This window comes from Onychostruthus taczanowskii, unplaced genomic scaffold, assembly GCF_017590055.1.
Source record: "Onychostruthus taczanowskii isolate IOZ18803 unplaced genomic scaffold, ASM1759005v1 scaffold3, whole genome shotgun sequence".
NCBI lineage: Eukaryota > Metazoa > Chordata > Aves > Passeriformes > Passeridae > Onychostruthus > Onychostruthus taczanowskii.
Window position 1 is genome coordinate 20031252 of NW_024500349.1, and position 19134 is coordinate 20050385.

The following is a 19134-nucleotide window of genomic DNA, read 5'->3' on the forward strand; positions in this document are numbered from 1 at the left end:
TTGTAACTAAAATGTCATCCTCTACAGACAATTTACCTTTTGTGTGGCATAAACCAAGTAGAGAAATAAGGCTTGAAATCCAAACTATTGATGGAAGGGGCAGAGAATTGTCAGAATGGTTGGCTAAGAAATGCAGGCTGATAATAAAGACAAGGAGGAAAGGCACTGGGCACAGCTCTGGCACATCGGCACCAGAGCAGCCTCCTGTGAATCCCCCTGAGCTGGGATTGCCCAGCAGCAGCTCCGGTACCCACCTGCACCCCGCAGGATCGGCACAGCCTCCGGGGGATGCTGGGGGATCCTTCCCGGGAGCAAGGTGAGAGCTGCTGGCCTTGAGGCGAAGGGCCCGGAGTGGGGCTGCGGGCACAGCAGCAGCAGCAGCAGCAGGTTCCCATGGAACCCAGGCCCTGGGAACATGGGAGCCAGGCGGGCGCTTGTCACAATGGACTGCGTGAGGTATGGCCAGAGGAAACAGCAATGGGTTCCACGGTGGGTTTTTCCAGTTTTGTGGGCTTCAAGTCCTGCGATACACTTAGAACTGTGAATCTCCTGTGCTGGAAATGTAGGCTCAGGTGGGTCTGTGCAACATCTCCAGATGTGGTATCCTCCATCAAGCACTGTGGCATTCACATTCTCTGAACAGAGAGACATAATTCTCTCTCCCAGGATTTTTCTGGGAGAAGCACAGAGAGAAGAAGACAAAACAATTCTTACCTCTATTCTGCTCCTGTTGTTTTTGCACATGTAAAATGTGTTATGGAGATTCTTTACTGAGAGTGTGTTCTTAGTTGGGTTCTGGTGATGGTTGTTTATATTAATTGGCGTGTTAGGTCCAAGCTGTGTCCTGGCTGTCTGGAGATGGTCACAGGTTTTTCTTTAGTATCTTTTTAGTATTCTTTAGTATCTCATTAGTATAGTTATGATATAGTATTAATGTAATATAGTATAGTTTTAATAAAGCAATTTTTCAGCATTCTGAATCAACGGAGTCAGATGCCGATCATTCCCAGATGCTGGGGTCGCCCTGCATACCATAAAGCACAACAGAAGTCACAGAATCACAGAGTATCCCAAGTTCTGAGGGATCCACAGGGATCATCAAGTCTGAAGTGAATGGTCCATAACTCCATGGATCAAACCCACAACCTTGGTGTTATTAGCACCATGCTCTAACCCACTGAGTTCAAGTCAATGGAATTGTAGGGAAGATTATTGGTTTGAAGTTGCCTTGAGTGTGGTAATTTCTCTTAGGAATGGATAACACTCCTGTCACTTTGACAATAGGCTTTTATTTATCTATTGGTCTCTTTTCAAGATACCTTGTGAGGGGATGTTTTATTTTTCTGGCTGAGAAGAGTTTGTGTCTAGAAGGACATAAGCCACGGCTGTTAGACTGGTAATAATCACTCACTTCTGAAAACTTGCACAGGTTTGTGGTGCTGTTGTGGCACAAGAGAATTTAATGGAATCATGGAATGTTAAGGGTTGAAAGGGACCTCAAGGACCATCTTGTCCCAACTCCCCTTGCCGTGGGCTGCGACACTTCCCACTAGATCAGGTTGCATAAGGAATTGTCCAACCTGGCATTTATCACTGTCAGGTTTGGGGAATCCACAGCCTCCCTGGGCAACCTGTTCCAATATCTCACCACCCTCACAGTAAAGAATTTCTTCCTAACATCCAGCCTAAACTTCCCCTCTATCAATCTGTACCCATTGCTCCTTGTCCTGTCACTACAAATCCTGATGAAGCGTCCCTCTCCAGCTTCCTTGTAGGCTCCCTTCAGATACTGGAAGGTTGACATGAGGTCTGCGCACAACCTTCTCTTCACCAGGCAGGATGTTAAATCCTCTCTATAAAAATCAGTAGTGCTACAACAGTTACATCTGTGTAGTTGAAATTGTTACATTCCCTTTGTGCAGGGGTGGTAAGAGCAGGAAGATGTATTACAGTCTGGTAAGGAAGGTGTGTTGTTACATGGTATCAGGGAACTGAGTAATAAATTCCAAGTTTTGTTTCCTAACAAAATACTGGGGCTGGTTGGGAAGCAACAATATGTTATTATAAAATTTATATATAAGAAAGAGATGCCATTTACTAAGACCCATTAAACAACAATAGAAATGAGCAGGGGATGTATTCATTGATTTTAAAAGTAATAAAAATATTAAAGATTATGTAGTCACAATCTTCTGTAGCTAGTAATAGTATTAAACCCTCAGCAGGTTGACCCATTAAAGTTTTAGTCAAGTTTTTGACTAAGTTTTAGGTATTACTGAATATCATAAGACATACAATCCAAGCCTCCTTGCAGCTTTAGAAATTCTGGGCCCTTTCCTATTTGGGAAAGGGTAAAAGTTCAGTTTGTTGCAGGCTGGCGTGCATTTTGTAGCAGAAATCTGCTGATGTGCCCAAAGTGCTGCAGTGGGTGATTTCAGAGGAGGCTTTTGGCAGGAGCTGGAAGTGTTGCAGCCGTTCTCTTTGCTGAGACTGTTCAACAGGCTTGAGCTTCCCAGCTGCCTGAGCTCAGACAGTTCACTTGCTCCTTCATGTTCCTTGGGTTGCACATCAATGATTGACTGAATCAGGCTGAAATCCTGCAGATCTTGGGAATCCCCTTGGAGGTTCTGTGCCTGCAGGTGACAAGACTCTAGATATGCAGTGCACAGGGTTCTGGGAAGGCTCAGCAGGCTCACGTGTGTAAGTCTGCTGTAGCTGGCTTGTTAATAATTACTCCTGCCTTCCCAATATGCTTGTGTCTTACAGTTGGGTTACCTGCTTCAGCTGTAGTCCTTTCCTGCCTTAGCCAGGGAGACAACAGTAAACACAATACTTTGTCAGACTCTGTGGATACTCTTGAAGTTGGCTTCTCTCTACCTCAGAAAAAGCACATATCATGTTAGAATTGTTCTGATGTATCATGGCTTTGTTAGATCTACTTTGATACTCTGCCTTGAGCAGTGACAAACACCTGGTTCTCTCTAGCAAGCAGTGCTTCAATTGCCTTGTTTGTCCAGTGTTCTGAGCTGTTGTCACATGGAGTCTGCCTCTGGACCTTCAGGCAGTTGGCTTATACATTGGGACAGGGGATTTAATTAACCTCATTACAGTTTGAGCTGGCATTCAATACAAACATTATTAATGGTCATAAAAGTTACCCAACCTTTTTAAAATTCCAGTCACGCTGTTTCACTCTCTGACCTCCTGTGAAAGTGACTTGTGCAGCCTGCCTGTGTGTGTGGCAGGAGGAATTACTGGGACAGCATCCTTAAACCTGAAACACAGGCTCTGTCTTCAGAGATGTGAGCTTCACTTCTCATTAGAAGAGCATTTAACTTGTAATGAGTTTGTATCTGATCAGAAATTATTATTAATTATTTGTGCTGCACCATTCCCTCAGGATCACAGAAAAGCCATCACACGTAGACACGTGAATGGTTTATACAAGTCAGTTCCCTCCCAGGCAGTTCCACGGGTAAGCAACAGAACCACAAAGCAGGCAAAGGAGCCAGATGGCCAGTGAGACAAAGGGAATGGGCCCAGGTGGTACAGCAGAGAGGAGGAACTGCAAACAGGATTAGCTCAGCCAATCCCATGTACATCGCAGTTTGTTTGCTTCTCAGGGAAAACTTGTGAGCAGAGTCTGCATAGAATTGTTAAGGCTGGAAGAAATCTTTATGATCAGCAAGTCAGCCCAGCACCACCATGTTCACCATTAAACCCTGTTCTCAGGTGCTGTTCCCCAAGGGCTCTATAACCCTTTCCATGAAAATATGTTCCTAAAATCCAATCTGAACCTCTCCTGGTGCAATGAGAGGCCATTTCCTCTCATCCTGCCACTTGTTACCGAGAAGATACCGTCCCCCACATCACTATGCCCTCCTGTCAGGAGCTGAAGAGAGTGAGAAGGTCCCCCCTGAGCCTCCTTTTCTCCAGACTGAGCCCCCACAGCTCCATCAGCTGCTCCTCATCAGACTTGTGCTTCAGGGCCATTCCCAGCTCAGTTGCTCTTCTCTGGACACACTCCAGCAATGTCTTTCTTGTCATGACAGGCTCAAAACAGCACACAGGATTTGAGATGTGATTGAATCAGTCTCTGGAGGTGTGTATGAGTTTGTGTGTATGTGTGTTTGTGCAGGTGCACTTTACTATCAAGGCATGTCTCTGTGTCTGTATACACACACACACATATATATGTATGTGTTTTTTGTGAATAATTTGCCACCAGGATATGATTAATAAAATGAATTGCAGCTCTAATCATCATGACATCAGAAAGTACATGAGGTTAATTGTAACTTTGATGTGTAGTGAGCTGATGCAGCTAATCCTTGTTATGCCACTGGGATAAACTTGAAAACAAATTACCCACAGGTTCTGTTCTTACAGCATAGTGGAACAACTTCCTTTTAGGTATTACTAAGAAATAAAAATAAATTCCCATTGTCATGCATGCACACCATGTGATTTCTTTTTAAATCAGTCAATCAATCTTTAAATCGAGCTCCCTGGAGCTCCAGAGCCCTGTACACTTTCCCAGTATGCAGCAGGTGGCACTATTGGAGTGGCATGGCTGTGTTTGCCTGAGACTGACACGTTAGAGATCTCCATTCGGGTTGCTCTGGGCTGCTGAGGAGTATAAGCAGCCAAGCCATTTTCTAGCACTGGCACATGTATCTCTGAACAGCACTACAGGTTCTGAAAATTTATTGCCGTGATTAGTTTTGTGTCAAAACTCGTTATTTTTTAATTGAACAAATTCCTGATCAAAACATCGTCTGAGTGGTTTTCACTTGATTATCCACTGAAGTCTGAAGTGCCCTATTTCCCTTAAGTCTTTTCTTCCGTCACAATGGAACCAATTCTTCATTTCCTTGAGGCAAAACAAAATTTGAGAATACTTCATTGTCCAAAAGCTGTGTCTTTTAGAACCTGAAGTAGATGTTTACTGCCCTTGACCTTGGTTGCAAAATCTAATTTAAAAAGATGCCACTAATTTTATCTCAGACTAATTAATTTGTGTGTAGTAAATTAGTTTTTTATTAAAAAATGTTTGGAGGACCTTTTAGGAATAATTGTTGGTTTAAAGATAATTAAAAATGCTCATAATGGTTAACTGACTGAATGCACTTCCTGTAACACTGGGTTTTACTGCACACCTGAGACTAGAGGTATATTATTCATGATATTCGTGTGCTGAATTATAGACATGTTCAGCACTGTTCATGGAGCTTAAAAAGACAGAATACAAATGTCTGTAGATTTTAACTGGCACTGAGAAGGAAAATCAAAGTTACTGTGATAATCCCCTTTCTCTAGCTTTCTATAGTGTAAGAAAGTGACTATTTTATTGTTAGAAAATGTAATAGCACAAAGAAAGATAGAAACAAGATGGCTGCTATTATTTGGATTCCAGACAGTATTAGTAGAATCAATAGTAATTGTTTACTTTTTAGTGAGATTTTTGATAAGAGCACACACATTTCTATTGTTTGAAAGCACAACCTTAAAGCATGCCCCAGCTATGGTGTGTTGTGAATAGAGCACAGGACTTTCTGATGGGGCAAGATTATTTGTGGTGCTCTCTGAGTGTCCTTGCTAATGGGGTGAAGGATCCTATGATGGAAATTTTCAAAATGATCTTGAGATGTTTCCTCTGATCTGATCTTTTCTGTGCTTTCAGACTTAAAGGGTTCAAGTCAAAGGAAGGGACCAGCTGCCCTTCAGGTCCCTCTGAAGGTTTGGTGAGCTTGGGTTGCATATAGTCCCTCTCACATTTCCTTCACAGGATTCTAAATACCCATTTTATTCCTCATGTTTTTAGGTAAATATAATTAGATAGTGTGTGTAGGTAGGCATATACCAAATATCTCTGATGCTGCACTCTGCCTGGGTGTCTCTAAAGGCTTAAATCAAGCACACCAAGTTAGCACTGAGGGTTTCATACCAAATATCTTGTGCTTTACATGCTTTTACCAAGAAAGGTTGGACTAGCTGGTCCTTGAGATCCCTTCCAACCTTGTATCCTGTGATTCTACGATTTAGTACTCACTCATCTGGCTTTGCAGGTGTCAGGAGCTTGGTGCTACCCAGTCTCCTTTGCAGAACCACATTCTTTGGGTTTTTTTTCTTTTTGTGGATGGCAAATGTGGTCAAACAGAAGTTACTGTGTTCCTGCATGCCAAATTCAGTGCTGCTCTTGGGGAGTTAAATGCAGCAGATGTTCTGTATGTGCTTTTTGTGCCTGGCATAAGCTGCATTTGAAAACCTCTGTTCTTCTGTCTTGCTGAGGATTAGATCATATTCCTTTGGAGTGTTAGTTGCTACAAAAAGTAAACTAAAATGCTGAAATGTGCTTTGTTAGATGGCTGCTCCCTCTGTTGGTTGTTTCATTGATATGACTGGAATCTCTCCTGGGCAAACAACCAGCCTCCAAAAATGAGGGTCAGATATTGCTCATTTTACAGCTCTGCTATCCTTGCCTACCAAGAACTGAACATATTTACCAGTTAGAGATTTTAAACAAATGAACTTTTGACATCTTCCCTCACAGTTCCCCTGGCCTCCTTCTCTTCTATACCAAATACTTTTCTGACTTTTTCCTATCCATGGAGTTATGAAGGCTACAGTTTTTGGAGGTGACAACAGCCTGTGGTTATTTGTTCTCCCAGGAGACATAACAGGCATATAGGAATTCTGTGGGAATTTCATGCAGGGTCTAAAACAAGTTGTGTAAGATATGTAACTTTTCCGCCTAAAAAATCTGCCTTGATTTTTCCACCTAAAAACTACAGGATTTTGATTGCAAAATTTTTGGTCCTTCTAGGATGGTGATGAAAAGAGCAAGGTTTGTCTCTTATTACTGCCCAATTCAGACATTGTTTGAGTAGGAATGAGTTTATCTTTGATTGCTTTCAATCAATAAGATGTACTTATCTGTAAGTGAAGTTTGATAAGAATCAAGTACAGCGTGAAAGAACTGGTTAATGTGTTGTTAATGAAAAGTTTTATCTGGATGACACCATCTTGCTTCTGAGATATTTGCTTTTGAGCACTAGAACACAAACCACTTTGGTATTCATCTTCGAGAAACTCTGCTGGGTGCATAAGTTAACTTTAATAAGCCTTGCAAATGGCTGTAGTTAGGATAGTCCTCCAAAGAGGATGGTTGACTGCTGTTACTATTGAATGAACGTGGACTTGAAGTCTGTGCAGAGGAGGAAAGTATCCTAAAAATAATTTGTTATTCAGAAGCATCCTTCACTTCCATGCAGAAATCTCATGAGGACTTTGTACTGCACTTCATAATCACTGGTAGCCTAATTGAGTCAAGGAAATTACATCTGTAAAACTATAAACTATATAAACTAGAGTATATAAAGTAGAGTATGTAAAACCAGATACAATTCCACAGTGCCTGATTCAGTACCCACAGGAGTCAAAACATCTTCTGCTGAATTCAATAGAAGTGCAATTGGAGAATTGTATGCACATGATCAAATAAAAACTGCAAACTGACCAATACCCATGAAACTGATGGTATAGTAGAGATTTTGTATTGAACCATCATTTAAACTCTTTTCTGTACCCATTATATATGTGCTTGTGTGTGCTTTTGTATGGAATCCTGCACCAATTCCTCATGAGTTCTCTGTAAAGGGCCTTAGCTGGTTAATGCAGTACCACACCTGGCATATTGAATATGCACGTGTCAAAAAATTAACTCATCCAGTAAGTTTGTGGAGTAATTACTATACTTAAATAATCTACATTTTTAGTCTCTATGCAACAGCTGTGCTTTGGGCTTCCTCTTGTGGAACTCATTCATAGGGATTTTGCTGGATCTTTGTATGTGCTTTTAGAGAATCAGAGTGGGTCAGGTTGGAAGGGCCCACAGTGGGTCATCCAGGCCAACATCCCTGCTCAAGGGTTGTCCTAGGGCACATTGCACAGAATTGTGTTCAGATGGTCCTGGAATGGCTCCAGTGGGGGAGACTCCACAACTCCACAACCACTCTGGGAAGCCAGCACAGCAGCAAAGTTCTTGCTCACACTCACGTGTTCATGGCACAGCCAGTAAAAAACCAGCAACCTCAATCCATTTAAACATCGAGTTCTTGTCCTTACAGAGTGAAGACTTTCCACTGCTTTTGAAGGAATGGACAAACATAATGGTTTACCACAAGATCATGTGCAAGAATAACTTCAACAGATAAGCACATATTTAGGGAAAGTAAAACACTTTTGGTATTATAATACCATCTCAATAAAAAGAACAGAAACTTGGTCTTTTAATTTATGGTACTGTGGTATTTTATATTTTCAGTACTTGGTTAAACATTGCTGGAGATTTTGTGATAAGAGTGCTTGCAATGCCGAGTGGGAAGGGAATGACCTCTAGGGCATTGCCATTGTTCAGATATTGTTCTAGTAGGTAGGTCCAGTGCTCAGGCTGAGACTATTTCTTTTTTTAATGCAATGTGTTAACGTGTTACTGTTGTGTTACTTGGAGCTTAACATTGTAAACATCTCCTACTTCATTAGCAGCAGTGCACCTGACTCAGGTTTCTTGGCAAAAAGGTTGGCTTGCATCTGACCCAGCTTACTATGTTTTGTGTTCCTGAGGCTAATTAAAGAGCCACAAGATTTCTTATTGGGTAAAGGATAATTGTGCCTGCAGACTTAACAATGCTTGTACTGACACGGGCTGCTGTGGTTTATTGCATGTTTGTAATTTAAGTCTCTATTTGCAGTGACTCTTACCTGTCCCATTGCTTCTGTTGGGCCCACCTGTGCAATGTGGAATACCTGCTTGGGGCTTAGAAACACTTGGCTGCCTGCTACTTAAAATAACTAGTTAGGTTAGGCTCAAATTCTGCTTCTGGGAGCAGGAGGATTGTTAGCTTTGTAGTTGCCCATGGGCTTCCTGTGGAGGTGTGAGTCCTTCCACATCCCATTAAATTATGTAGCTGGTATAAATCAGGTTAGCTGGACTGCTGTCAATACAGTCACCCTAATTTAGAGCAAAGGTCTGGTCTATCTGCTCTCTGTAGCTTGCATGTCTCAGATGATGTGATGATAATGAAGCCTGGACTTTAGGCTATCACTGTTTTTGAAGGAGTTCTCCTGTGCAAAGCTGAAGAGGGTGTTTAAATCTAAGTTCGTATCAGGGTGCAGCTGAGATCAGAGGCAGGTTTGATACTGGAATTGAGAATAAAAAGTGAAAAATCCCAGTATGTAGGAATGTGGAATACAGTTAATTTGTGTTTTGCAATGAATTGATATAAATTGCAGTTGCAGTTAACTGACAGTGGGGTAAGAAAAAATAGCTTTAATTGGCATCCTAGTTGTAACTTATCTAAACAGCCAGGGGCCTAGGAAAGCATGGAAGTATTGCTTCTCCATCAGGTTAGAAACTAGTTAATAGGAAAAGGGGAATAAACTTGCTTTTCCCTTTACTCTGCTCCATGTGTCTTGAGTGATTAATCTGTGCTTTGCCTCGAGCTGTTAATCTGCAGTGGTGACATTTCAATTATAAACGGCATTTTGTCCATCCCCTCTGGAAATTCTGGATTTGTCAGTGCTAAAACCTCACCAGTACATGAATTCAACTTCACTGATAAATGCACAGCTAAACCTTCTTTGCTTTCAGGAGACATTTTTGGAGGCTGTGGCAGTATCTGTAAGTATGAATTTGAGCTCAGAAAGAACAGCAGCAATACACATTTTCCATGCTCAAACAATAAATTTGAGACAACACTGCCGTGATGAAAAGACGGGCAACAGAGTAACTGGGTGAGGCATTGATTCTACAAACTTCCTTCCTTTCTTTTGAGAAACATGGACAGTGAAAGTAGCAACAATAACATTCCCACTTTGTCCTTCAGTGGGTTCTCCTCCTGACTTGTCTTGGCCCCTTATTCCTGATTAAGATATTGATAATACAAGGGAGGTTATTCCAGTCCCAGCTTTTCTGTGCTGTTTAAGTCAAGTAATTTCTTGTTTTTTGAGAGTATTCTGACCTGATTGCTGAAGAATAGAACTGATTCATCCTCACAAGACTGTTTTTTTTTTTTTTTTATTTATAAACTCTAGTTCCCTTTCTACTAGCCAATACCTCCTTAAAAAAATTTAAATCCACTCATTTCTCTTTTTCAGAAGTCATTCATCATTCTTACATTCGGACTTACACACTTCAGTTTCTTGTTGTTTTTTCAAATCTTTTGAAAATTGCAATGCTTCAAGCCTCAGCCTTTGAATCTGTCATTGTTTACAGGGACGGTGCAGCCAATGAAAGGCTGAGCAAACCTCTCCTCTCTGGCTCACCAGCCACATTCTGCATTAATAAAAAACCCAGCCTCTGTGTGTTATTTGATCCTTTGTTTTCTGGTATAAATTACGCCGAGGAAACAGTTCTTGGTAACATTTCAAAAACATTATTTCCTTCACAGCCTCTGGTTAAGTGAGACCTTTGTTCAGGACAGGTTCATCCAGCATGAGCTCTTCAGGGGCAAGCAAATTCCACCACTACCTCGTGGCCGTTGTTTTTTATAACAATAACTAGAAATATTGAAAGTATAAACCTATGGGTGTTAAGGCTTTGAGAAATCACTGGATATATTTTTAAATGCTCAGTCTGTGACAAAATTTCATAATATTTTGTAGTCAGAATCACAGAATGTTCTGAGTTGGAAGAGACCCACATGGATCATCAAGTCCAACTCTTAAGTGAATGGCCCATACAGGGATCAAAGCCACAACCTTGGCATTATGTGCTCTGACCCACTGAGCTATCTCAAATTAACCGTTTGTACTGTAAAAAAATTTTAAGATCCTGGGCATGCAAAACCTATTTGACTTCATTAAGGCTCTGCTGAGATACTGCCTTGATTGCAGAATGGAAGTGTATTTTAGATGAGTCTCCTTTTGATTAAGGAATACCATTTTGCTTGTCACAGGCAGATAATGCAAAACCCGAAAACCTGCTCAGCCCTCCCAAGTGAAAAAAGGCAAACTAGAAAACAATACTTCAGCCAAAGTAAATAATAGTGGGTTTTTTAATGGAATGCTGTGTGTGTTTGTGCTGATTAGAGTGTGATACCACAACAGGGCTGTGGGATAGTAGTTGCAGTAACAGGTTATTGAAATTTAATTAATTATTTGGGACTGTGGCTTGAGGTTGCTCATTTTGATTTGGTTCTGGACCCTGGGTGGCTCCTGCATGGCAGCTCTGGTGTTCTCTCACTGCCTGGGGGCTGCTCCTGGGATCCCTGTGTATGGGTCCTGGTCATCCGTGCTCAGCTTCCCCATGCACACCACAGTGTGACCCACCATCACATCATCCCACCACCCCATCATCCTGATCCTGAGCCCCTCAAGATTTGAACAAGGGCCTGTGTCAAACTTTGCAGGTGCTTTTTATTTTTTTTTAGTTGCTAACCAGTAGCTGTAGCTGGACAGTTAGGATTACGAAATTGCATTGTGAATTTCATATGCTTGGTTAATTTCTTGTTTTAAGGAAAAGGGAAGACAGTCCCGAAGTGAATGGTCTGGACAAGAGCCACCAAGAGTGAATTCAGCAGAACTGGGGGAAAAGTGATCACAGCAGCAGGTAATCTCGACCATCAGCTCACGGACTGCCTACTCAAAACGGACTCAAATGCCGGGAAAAGTCACGTAATTTGTAACCAACAAAAGCTGACGCCTTTGTTTTAATGTATAAACAGTGTAAATTTTTGATGACCTGCGCGCCAGCCTTTTGCGAGTTACCACCCCGCTCCCTGCTTCGCGCAATCTGGAACGAAGGGAGAGCATCGCCTCGCCCCGGTGCGTGACCTGGGGCTGCGCAGCGGGGAACGGGCCCGTGTTCGGGACAATCCCACCGCAGCATCACCCCACCACGGCCTCGATCCACCACCACCCCACCCCCGAGCTCTTCCCGGCCCCTCCGTGCGAGGGATGGAGCGCTCGTCCCGCTCCCTGCCCCCCGAGCACTCATTAACCGCGGTGCCGCCGCTCCGCGGGGCCGGGCCGGCGGCTCCTGCCCGGGGAGGCCGGGCCAGCAGAGCCGCCCCCTTCCCGGTCCCTGCCCCGGCTCCCGGCTGAGGCCAGGGCCGTGCCGTGCCGTGCCGTGCCGTGCCATGGCCGCTCCGTGCTACCTGGGCTGGGATTTCAGCACGCAGCAGGTACCGCGCCGCCTCCCCGCCCCTGCCCTGCTCTCCGCTCCCGCGGCCGCCGGCGGGGCCGGGGCTGCCCCGGCCGCTGCGGGGCTGCGCTGCCCGGGACGGCTCCGAACGCGGGCCCGGGTTGCGGGGGCTGCCCCGGAGGGATGCGGGAGATGAGCTCGGCTCTCCCGCCGCCACCGAGCAAGATCGGGGCCAGGCCTTCCCTCTCTCGCCGCTTCCGTCCCCTCCCCGCGCCTTCCGTCCCCGCTCTCCTCCTTCCCCGGGCGGGTTGGGTTTGCCGTGCGGGGCTGCTCGCGGTGCCCGGGCCCGGCCGGGGCTGCGGGGAGCGGGGCGGTGCTCCCTGCCCGGGGCTCCCTGCCCGGGGCTCGCAGCCGCTGCAGCCCGACACGGCTGATGCCAAATTATTCACGGAATCACACAATCCCTAGGGTTGGATTGCCCAGAGAGGTTGTGGAGTCTCCGTCACTGGAGACAGTCAGTAGATGCCTACACAGAATCATGTGCCAGGTCGTAGGGACGAGCCTCCTAAAGCAGGGAGGTTGGACTGGATGATCCACTGTGGTCCCTCCAGCCTGGCCGATTCTGTGAGTCTGTGGAAGGGACCCCTGGAGATCATCCAGTTCAAACCTCCTGCCAAGGCGGGGTCACCTGGACACAGGAATATGTCCAGGTGGGTTTGGAATGTCTCCAGAGAGGGAGACTCCATCTCCTCCCTGAGCATCCTCTACCAGGTCTCTGCCACAGTCAATGTAACAAAGTTCTTCCTCATTTTGAAGCGGAACTTCCTGTGTTTTAGCTTATGGCTGTAATAATTCCGAGTGACTTATGTGTTTCAATATGTCCATGGCCTGCACACAATGCATATTCCTGGTTGTTCTGATATCCCCTTCACCTCCATCCCTTTCTGTTTGCCCCATCTGAAGCAGTGGGTTGTATATCCAAATGTGTCCTGCTTCCCCATCCTGCTAGGGATAGGCTAAATCCTGGAGGAATGTTGTGGTCCTTCTTTATATGCAGGCTGCATATAGACCCCTCTGCTTGCTGCTGTAGGACCTGTAAGACACAGCTTCCCTGTGTCTTTGTGTGAATCAAGACTCTGAATCTGGATGTTCAGATTTCTGCTTGAAATTCCGATTTGTTGGCACAGCCGGGTAATGCTGTACTGTGAATAGAAACTCTGCCTGAGTTCTGCAGAGACCTGAACATGTTAAAAATAGGTGTTCGAGCATAAATCACCATTATGGTTGTGCTGAAGTTTGGGAGCTTGAAAAGACACATCCAGGTTAGGTTGATCAAGTGTTTTTATGGGGGCATGCTGCAAGCAGAGAGCCAATTAAGCTGCAGTGAGTCAGAGCCATTTTTAAGCTAGTGCAGGTTGGTAATGAGTTGTGCCAGGGCATAGATAATGGCTCTACACTACTATGGTAAAAATGGGGATGGCTTTGTTATTTGAATGCAGCTCCTTGAGATGACTGTCTTTTTAGGATCTTTTTTAATCAGTTCCTTTAGCAGCAGTTTGCACTCTCCCCCTGGTTGAAATAGGCACAGAATGTGAGCTTCCTTCTTGCTTTTCTTCTCAGCTCTTACTGTCTTTCTTCAGAACTAGGTGAACTCAAGTGAGGATAGATGAGGAAAGATTGTGGTGCCCTCCTAATTCGTGCTTACAGGAAGGCTCAGCTTTATGGAGTTAGGGATGTTGCTTTCTGTTGCAGTAGCTCCAAATCCACTTCTGTAATGCCCTCTGAGCTTTGCCAAATGGGCAGTGTTTGATTTTCTCACCATCTGGGGAGCAGGAAAGGTGTTCAAGGTACCCTAAAGGGTCTGTGAGGTTCCTTGGTAAGATGAGGCAAAAAAGAGGAGGTGACAAAAAAACAAGGTGTGTGACATCTTCAATCTAAGATACTGTATTCTTTGGAGGAATTGGAAAAACTGGCTACTGTGATGCAAGCTGTGAGCCTGGTAACAAGTTTGCTGTTCTTTAGCACATGCCTGTAGCCCGATCTTGTGCATTACAGGAGAAAGAAAATACAAACAAACAAACAAACCCACAGGTTGCTGAATAGGTAACATTCTGGAAATTCACATAATGACTTGTTTAATGTAAAATTATGCCCTACTTTTAGTGAGTTGTATGGATTGGGGTGATTTATTTTTTTTTCATTTTGTCAGTGGGAATTAAATTATTATAAATGAGTCATCAGTGCTATTCAATTATTGCTAGATTTTGTTAACTTCCTGTTTTATATCTTCTAGTTGAAAGTCATTGCTATTGATGAACAGCTGAGGGTCATTCATGAGGATAATGTTCATTTTGATAAGGACCTTCCGGAATTTAAGTAAGGCTTTTTATATTTTATGTTTTACTTGGATAATGTAATTTAAAGCTTTGGAGATTGGGGTGAGGGGACTGATGCCCTATTTGGTCTCACTGATATTTATGGAGGCACAGAAAAAGTCATGCCCTGTTCATGTTTCCCACTCTGCAAGGGTAGTATATGTTCTTGCCTTCCTTGAATGTAAATATAACAAGAGCTCCCAACAGGAGATAAATTAAGAAAATATACTCCAAAATATTACATATAAATTAATCATTCTTTTTCTTTTGGAACTTCAGATTTGTGGACAAGACTGGGTGGGATGCTCTCAGAACAGCATGTAAATTGCATGAGGGGAACATCTAAAAGGCATTTGGAGATAAATTCAGTTGTTAAGATGTAGGATGACAGTATTTGCTTACTTAAACAATAGACTAGAATTGCCAAGTGTCATCCTCCAGTCACAAGTTTCAATAAAACACATTTATTTACTTGATGGTTTAACAGCAGAATTGAACTTCATCTTTGAGGTTCAAGTCACTAATTGTGACAGAAATAATTTTGCAGCCAATGAGCAATATCAGCAATGGATTCTATCACAGATCTTCAGGATCAGGGCCTTTCCTTGAAAATCACTTATTTTGCGATAGTGTCAAACATGTCTCCTCTTAGGAGCTGGCTTTTACTTTTCCATGTTTCAAACACTGATCTTTGCTCTAAACATAAAAGCATTGCAGTTTCTCTTTGGTCGTTAATAAACTTGAAGAACTCTCCTTGGCAGGGAAAGAAATTTACTGAATTTACCAACTGAAAATCCTGTTTTTCTGTAGGACTCAAGGTGGAGTCTACATTCACAGTGACAGACTGACAGTGACTTCACCAGTGCTTATGTGGGTCAAGGTATGAACAAACTTTAAATGCATCAACTTTTTCTTTGCTGCTACAGAAATGAAAGTTTATTGTGAGCAATAGTGGAACCCATCAGTCAAATCAAAATAGTCCTTTTGCTTACATTCTGTTTCTTTGAAGTGTTGTTCTGTGTCTTTGGTATGCAAATAGTAATGCTATCAACAAACATAGTAGAAATTGCTAACATTTTGATGGGTTTTTTTGTTTCTTCAGTTTCTACTATTACAGCATTCTGTGTGTGAGAAATTCATTCCTGACTTTCCTTCCTTTGAGAAAATATTCTTTTTTCTCCCCTCATACAGAAATGGGGCAGCTGTCACTTTGCCTTGCTTAAATCTGTGTTTTTGTAGCACCCATATTACTTAAGCTTATTATTTCATTTAGAATAAGCTCTGCTTACCAATTGATGTTGTGACTGGTAAGTGGTGAAAGGGCAGTTTATTCACTGGTTCCCAGTAACTTTCACTAATGTTTATTTTGAAGTACAGCATTTTTCTATTGTATTGTATTTCTATTCTATTACTGTTGTAATTATTAAATTAGTAATGTGATTATGTAGGTATATATGATGTTTCTTTGGAAGTCCTGCAGTGGTCCATTTGTCGAGACAGCCTGGAAAATGCTGATCTAAATTAAACTATTTAAAGATAGATTAATTTTTGGCTTTAAACTTCAGGAAAATGTGTCAAGAACTTATCTAGGTGCTTGAAGGGCTCAAATCACTTGAATTATCTTTATGTGAAAGAATTTGTTGACACTGGGGGCACTGGTAGCGAGGTTACCTAATGTCTTGTAGGATGGGGTGCAGGCTGTACCCTACTAAGATTTTGTAGCTTTTCAAAAGTAAGAACAAAAAAGATAATCTTGCTTTGTGTCTAGCACTCTTAAAGTGCTTTTTAATGGACTGGAATTCTTTAACTTTTGCCTCATTTAGGATTCAAAGAATGGATCTTTGTGATTCAGCTTCTTTAAAGATCTTATTTTTCCCCTGTGTGACTCAAGTTTTCTTTTATGGACTCTCACTTAATAAATTAATTTATGCAGATTTTTGAAAAGTCCATAGTCATTAACTAATTTTTCATTATCTGCCAATGAACTCTTATCAGTGATGACAGGAATTTACTGTTTAATTCCAGATTGTGAGTATGCATAATTTGATAGCTCGTTACTGTCATTCTTGATTCTGTTTGTTGTTGTAGGCTCTGGATATGATCTTGGAAAAGATGAAGTCTTCAGGCTTTAACTTCTCTCAAGTCAGAGCTATGTCTGGTGCTGGCCAGGTTAGTTTATACAGAAAAGTTCAGTTTTATGCATTTCTTTGATCAAGTATAAGGTTGAGTGATACATTTAAACCAATGTATGTCAGAAGACTGTAATGGCATAAAATAAGATCTAATCTTCTACATAAGCATCCACAGACATTCCTCAGGGGAACTGGACACCTGAAGCACACAGAGCAATCACTAGAAGATGGTGGGAGTGGAGGATGAGGTTTGCAGTGCAATTGTTTAGATCAGCATAGTGCAGAACTGCTTGGCTTCATGTTGTTTTAATTCTTTGTTCGTTTTGAATTTCAGCAGATCCAGGTGCTTGTGGAAAATGGGGTAGGAAAGCCAGCACAGTTTGCTAAAAGCACAGTAGCATCCCACTGAGCAGTTTTTTGTTGGCGAGGACAGGGTTCTGCACAGAAACAACAAAGCCCAAATGATGCATAAATGACAAAAATGCTTCCATGATTTAGCCTGTAATGCATAATACCTTTTAAAAAATGTTTACAAAACCCACCCTGACATTTATTTAGTTAGCCAGTCTCCTCCTAGTACTCAAATGAATCAACAGAGGCTTTTATGACTTTCCCAGATGATATTCAGGGTGAGGACAGCACCAAAGCAACAGCTAATTCTGACATGTGAGGTTTAGGTTATTCATCTTGATGTATCTGGGACTAATTAATCAAAACCCTTGCTTTTATCTCCATGTTTCATTGATTGCAGTTGAAAGTCTGAGCAAAGTGTCTGAAAATCAGAGCTGCTATCAAGGCAGCTCTGAATTCTTCAGTGGAGCACAAGCTGGGGACTGCCAAATAACCCCACCTTACTCAAGTGAAAAAAGAGGGTGATTTCCAGACTGCCCATATTCCCTTTATTTTGCCCCCTCCAGAAAGGGGGACAGGCTTGTAACTGATGGATCAGGGAGCTCTGCTGAAATAGCACAGAACTAAATCTTGACTGTGGAGCCCTGGCTGCAGCTCAGAGAGCCCTCAAATAAGTATCTAATGCCATCAGCAATGCAATAATTATTCCAACTGGAAAATTCCATAATTCAAAATAATGCTTTGATTTAGCGTCTGCTTTGCTCAGTCTTCAATAAGAGATTTTTATGAGACCCTTGGTTTGAAATGGGCCATTTTTTGGTCCTAGTTTGAGAGAGCTCTTTTGTTCCTTAGAATTTAAGATCAGGATATGAAGTTTGAAGCTTGCGAGGGCATCTCCAACTCCTGTTTCTGTGTTTCCTACAGCAACATGGGAGTGTGTACTGGAAAAAAGGAAGCATCCAGATTTTAAAGAATGCATCACCTGAGCTGCCTTTACATCAATCACTAAAGGTAAGGTGCACAAAAGCTCTGAAGGGAGGGCTACACTGTCCTTTTTCTGATCCTTACACATTGCCTTTCTTCCTCTTGTTTGGCTGGCCTGCAAGCCCCTGCAGCACAAATGAAATGTAGTAGTTATTCTTTCAGTTGCAGGACTTTTGACATTTCATTTTCTCCTGAATGGCAGTATGTTCTGCTTTAAAAGCTTATAGGGGCCAGTAGGTGTCCCAGAACTTTGTGTGTCAGAGTAACTGCCTCTTTGTTCTTCTAGAGAAATCTTCTATTCTAGAAAATGTAATATTTTTGTAGACAATCTGTAAATATTTTACGTTTTTAATATATTCATATTAACAAGAAATTATGGTGAAAAGGACCGCTGTACCTGAGTTTCTGTGCAGGATATGCAAATGATTTCATAAGAAAATATATCTATTTAAAAAGACCAGTTTATACTTGTCCCTGAAGGGATAAAAGTGTAATGTTGTGTGGACTTAAAATCCTAACCAACTACATTGTTGACCTCAACATTTTGTATGTGTGTGTGTGGTGGGCTTTGAACATGGACTTGACAAGTTTTTATTTAAAAAGAAAAACTGTGAGTACTCAGCTTTCCTCTGGAAGACCCTTCTTCCCTTACTTCGGTGTCAGAAAGGACAGATATACATTGAAAAGGAGACTTTTGTATTAAATGTGCTAAATCATTAGTTTTGTAACTGTCTCATCTGTGCAAAACTCATGGAAATGGCATTAACATAAATAAGTGGTGTATTAATCCACAGTTGTATTTCCAGGTGGTTATGCCATGCATTAAGGAGAAATGTGTTAGTAGAGCTGTGGGAAGATAATCTGATGGTTTGTGGAGGGGTTCTAAAAGGGGCTGGGGTTTTGGCTACCAGAGGATGTGCTGCAGATTCTGTGAAGTGACAGCAGAAAAAGAATGTTGCTTCCCTCTGATGCAAAGTTTGTGTTGAACTTTTCGTCACTGGCCAACGTTTTACCCAACTTGTGTAACTGCTGAGAGAAGGGCAGAAGGCACGTCAGAGGGCTGAGCTGTGAGCTGATATGTGTATTTCATTACTCTAGCAGGGACTTCTCAGAGATCAGACTTGCTAATAGAGGGTGTTCTTCATTG

General features: G+C 42.4%; 1 protein-coding gene across 1 annotated transcript in view; it reads left to right on the forward strand.

Moving 5' to 3' along the window:
• Positions 1-12072: 12072 nt before the first annotated feature.
• XYLB (xylulokinase) overlaps positions 12073-19134 on the forward strand; it is an 82061-nt gene continuing 74999 nt past the window's right edge. The window contains exons 1-5 of the mRNA XM_041408626.1: positions 12073-12185; positions 14439-14521; positions 15331-15400; positions 16609-16689; positions 17928-18014. Of these exons, the coding sequence (XP_041264560.1) occupies positions 12141-12185; positions 14439-14521; positions 15331-15400; positions 16609-16689; positions 17928-18014 (366 nt within the window). The 5' untranslated portion in view covers positions 12073-12140. The remainder of the gene's footprint in view (positions 12186-14438; positions 14522-15330; positions 15401-16608; positions 16690-17927; positions 18015-19134) is intronic.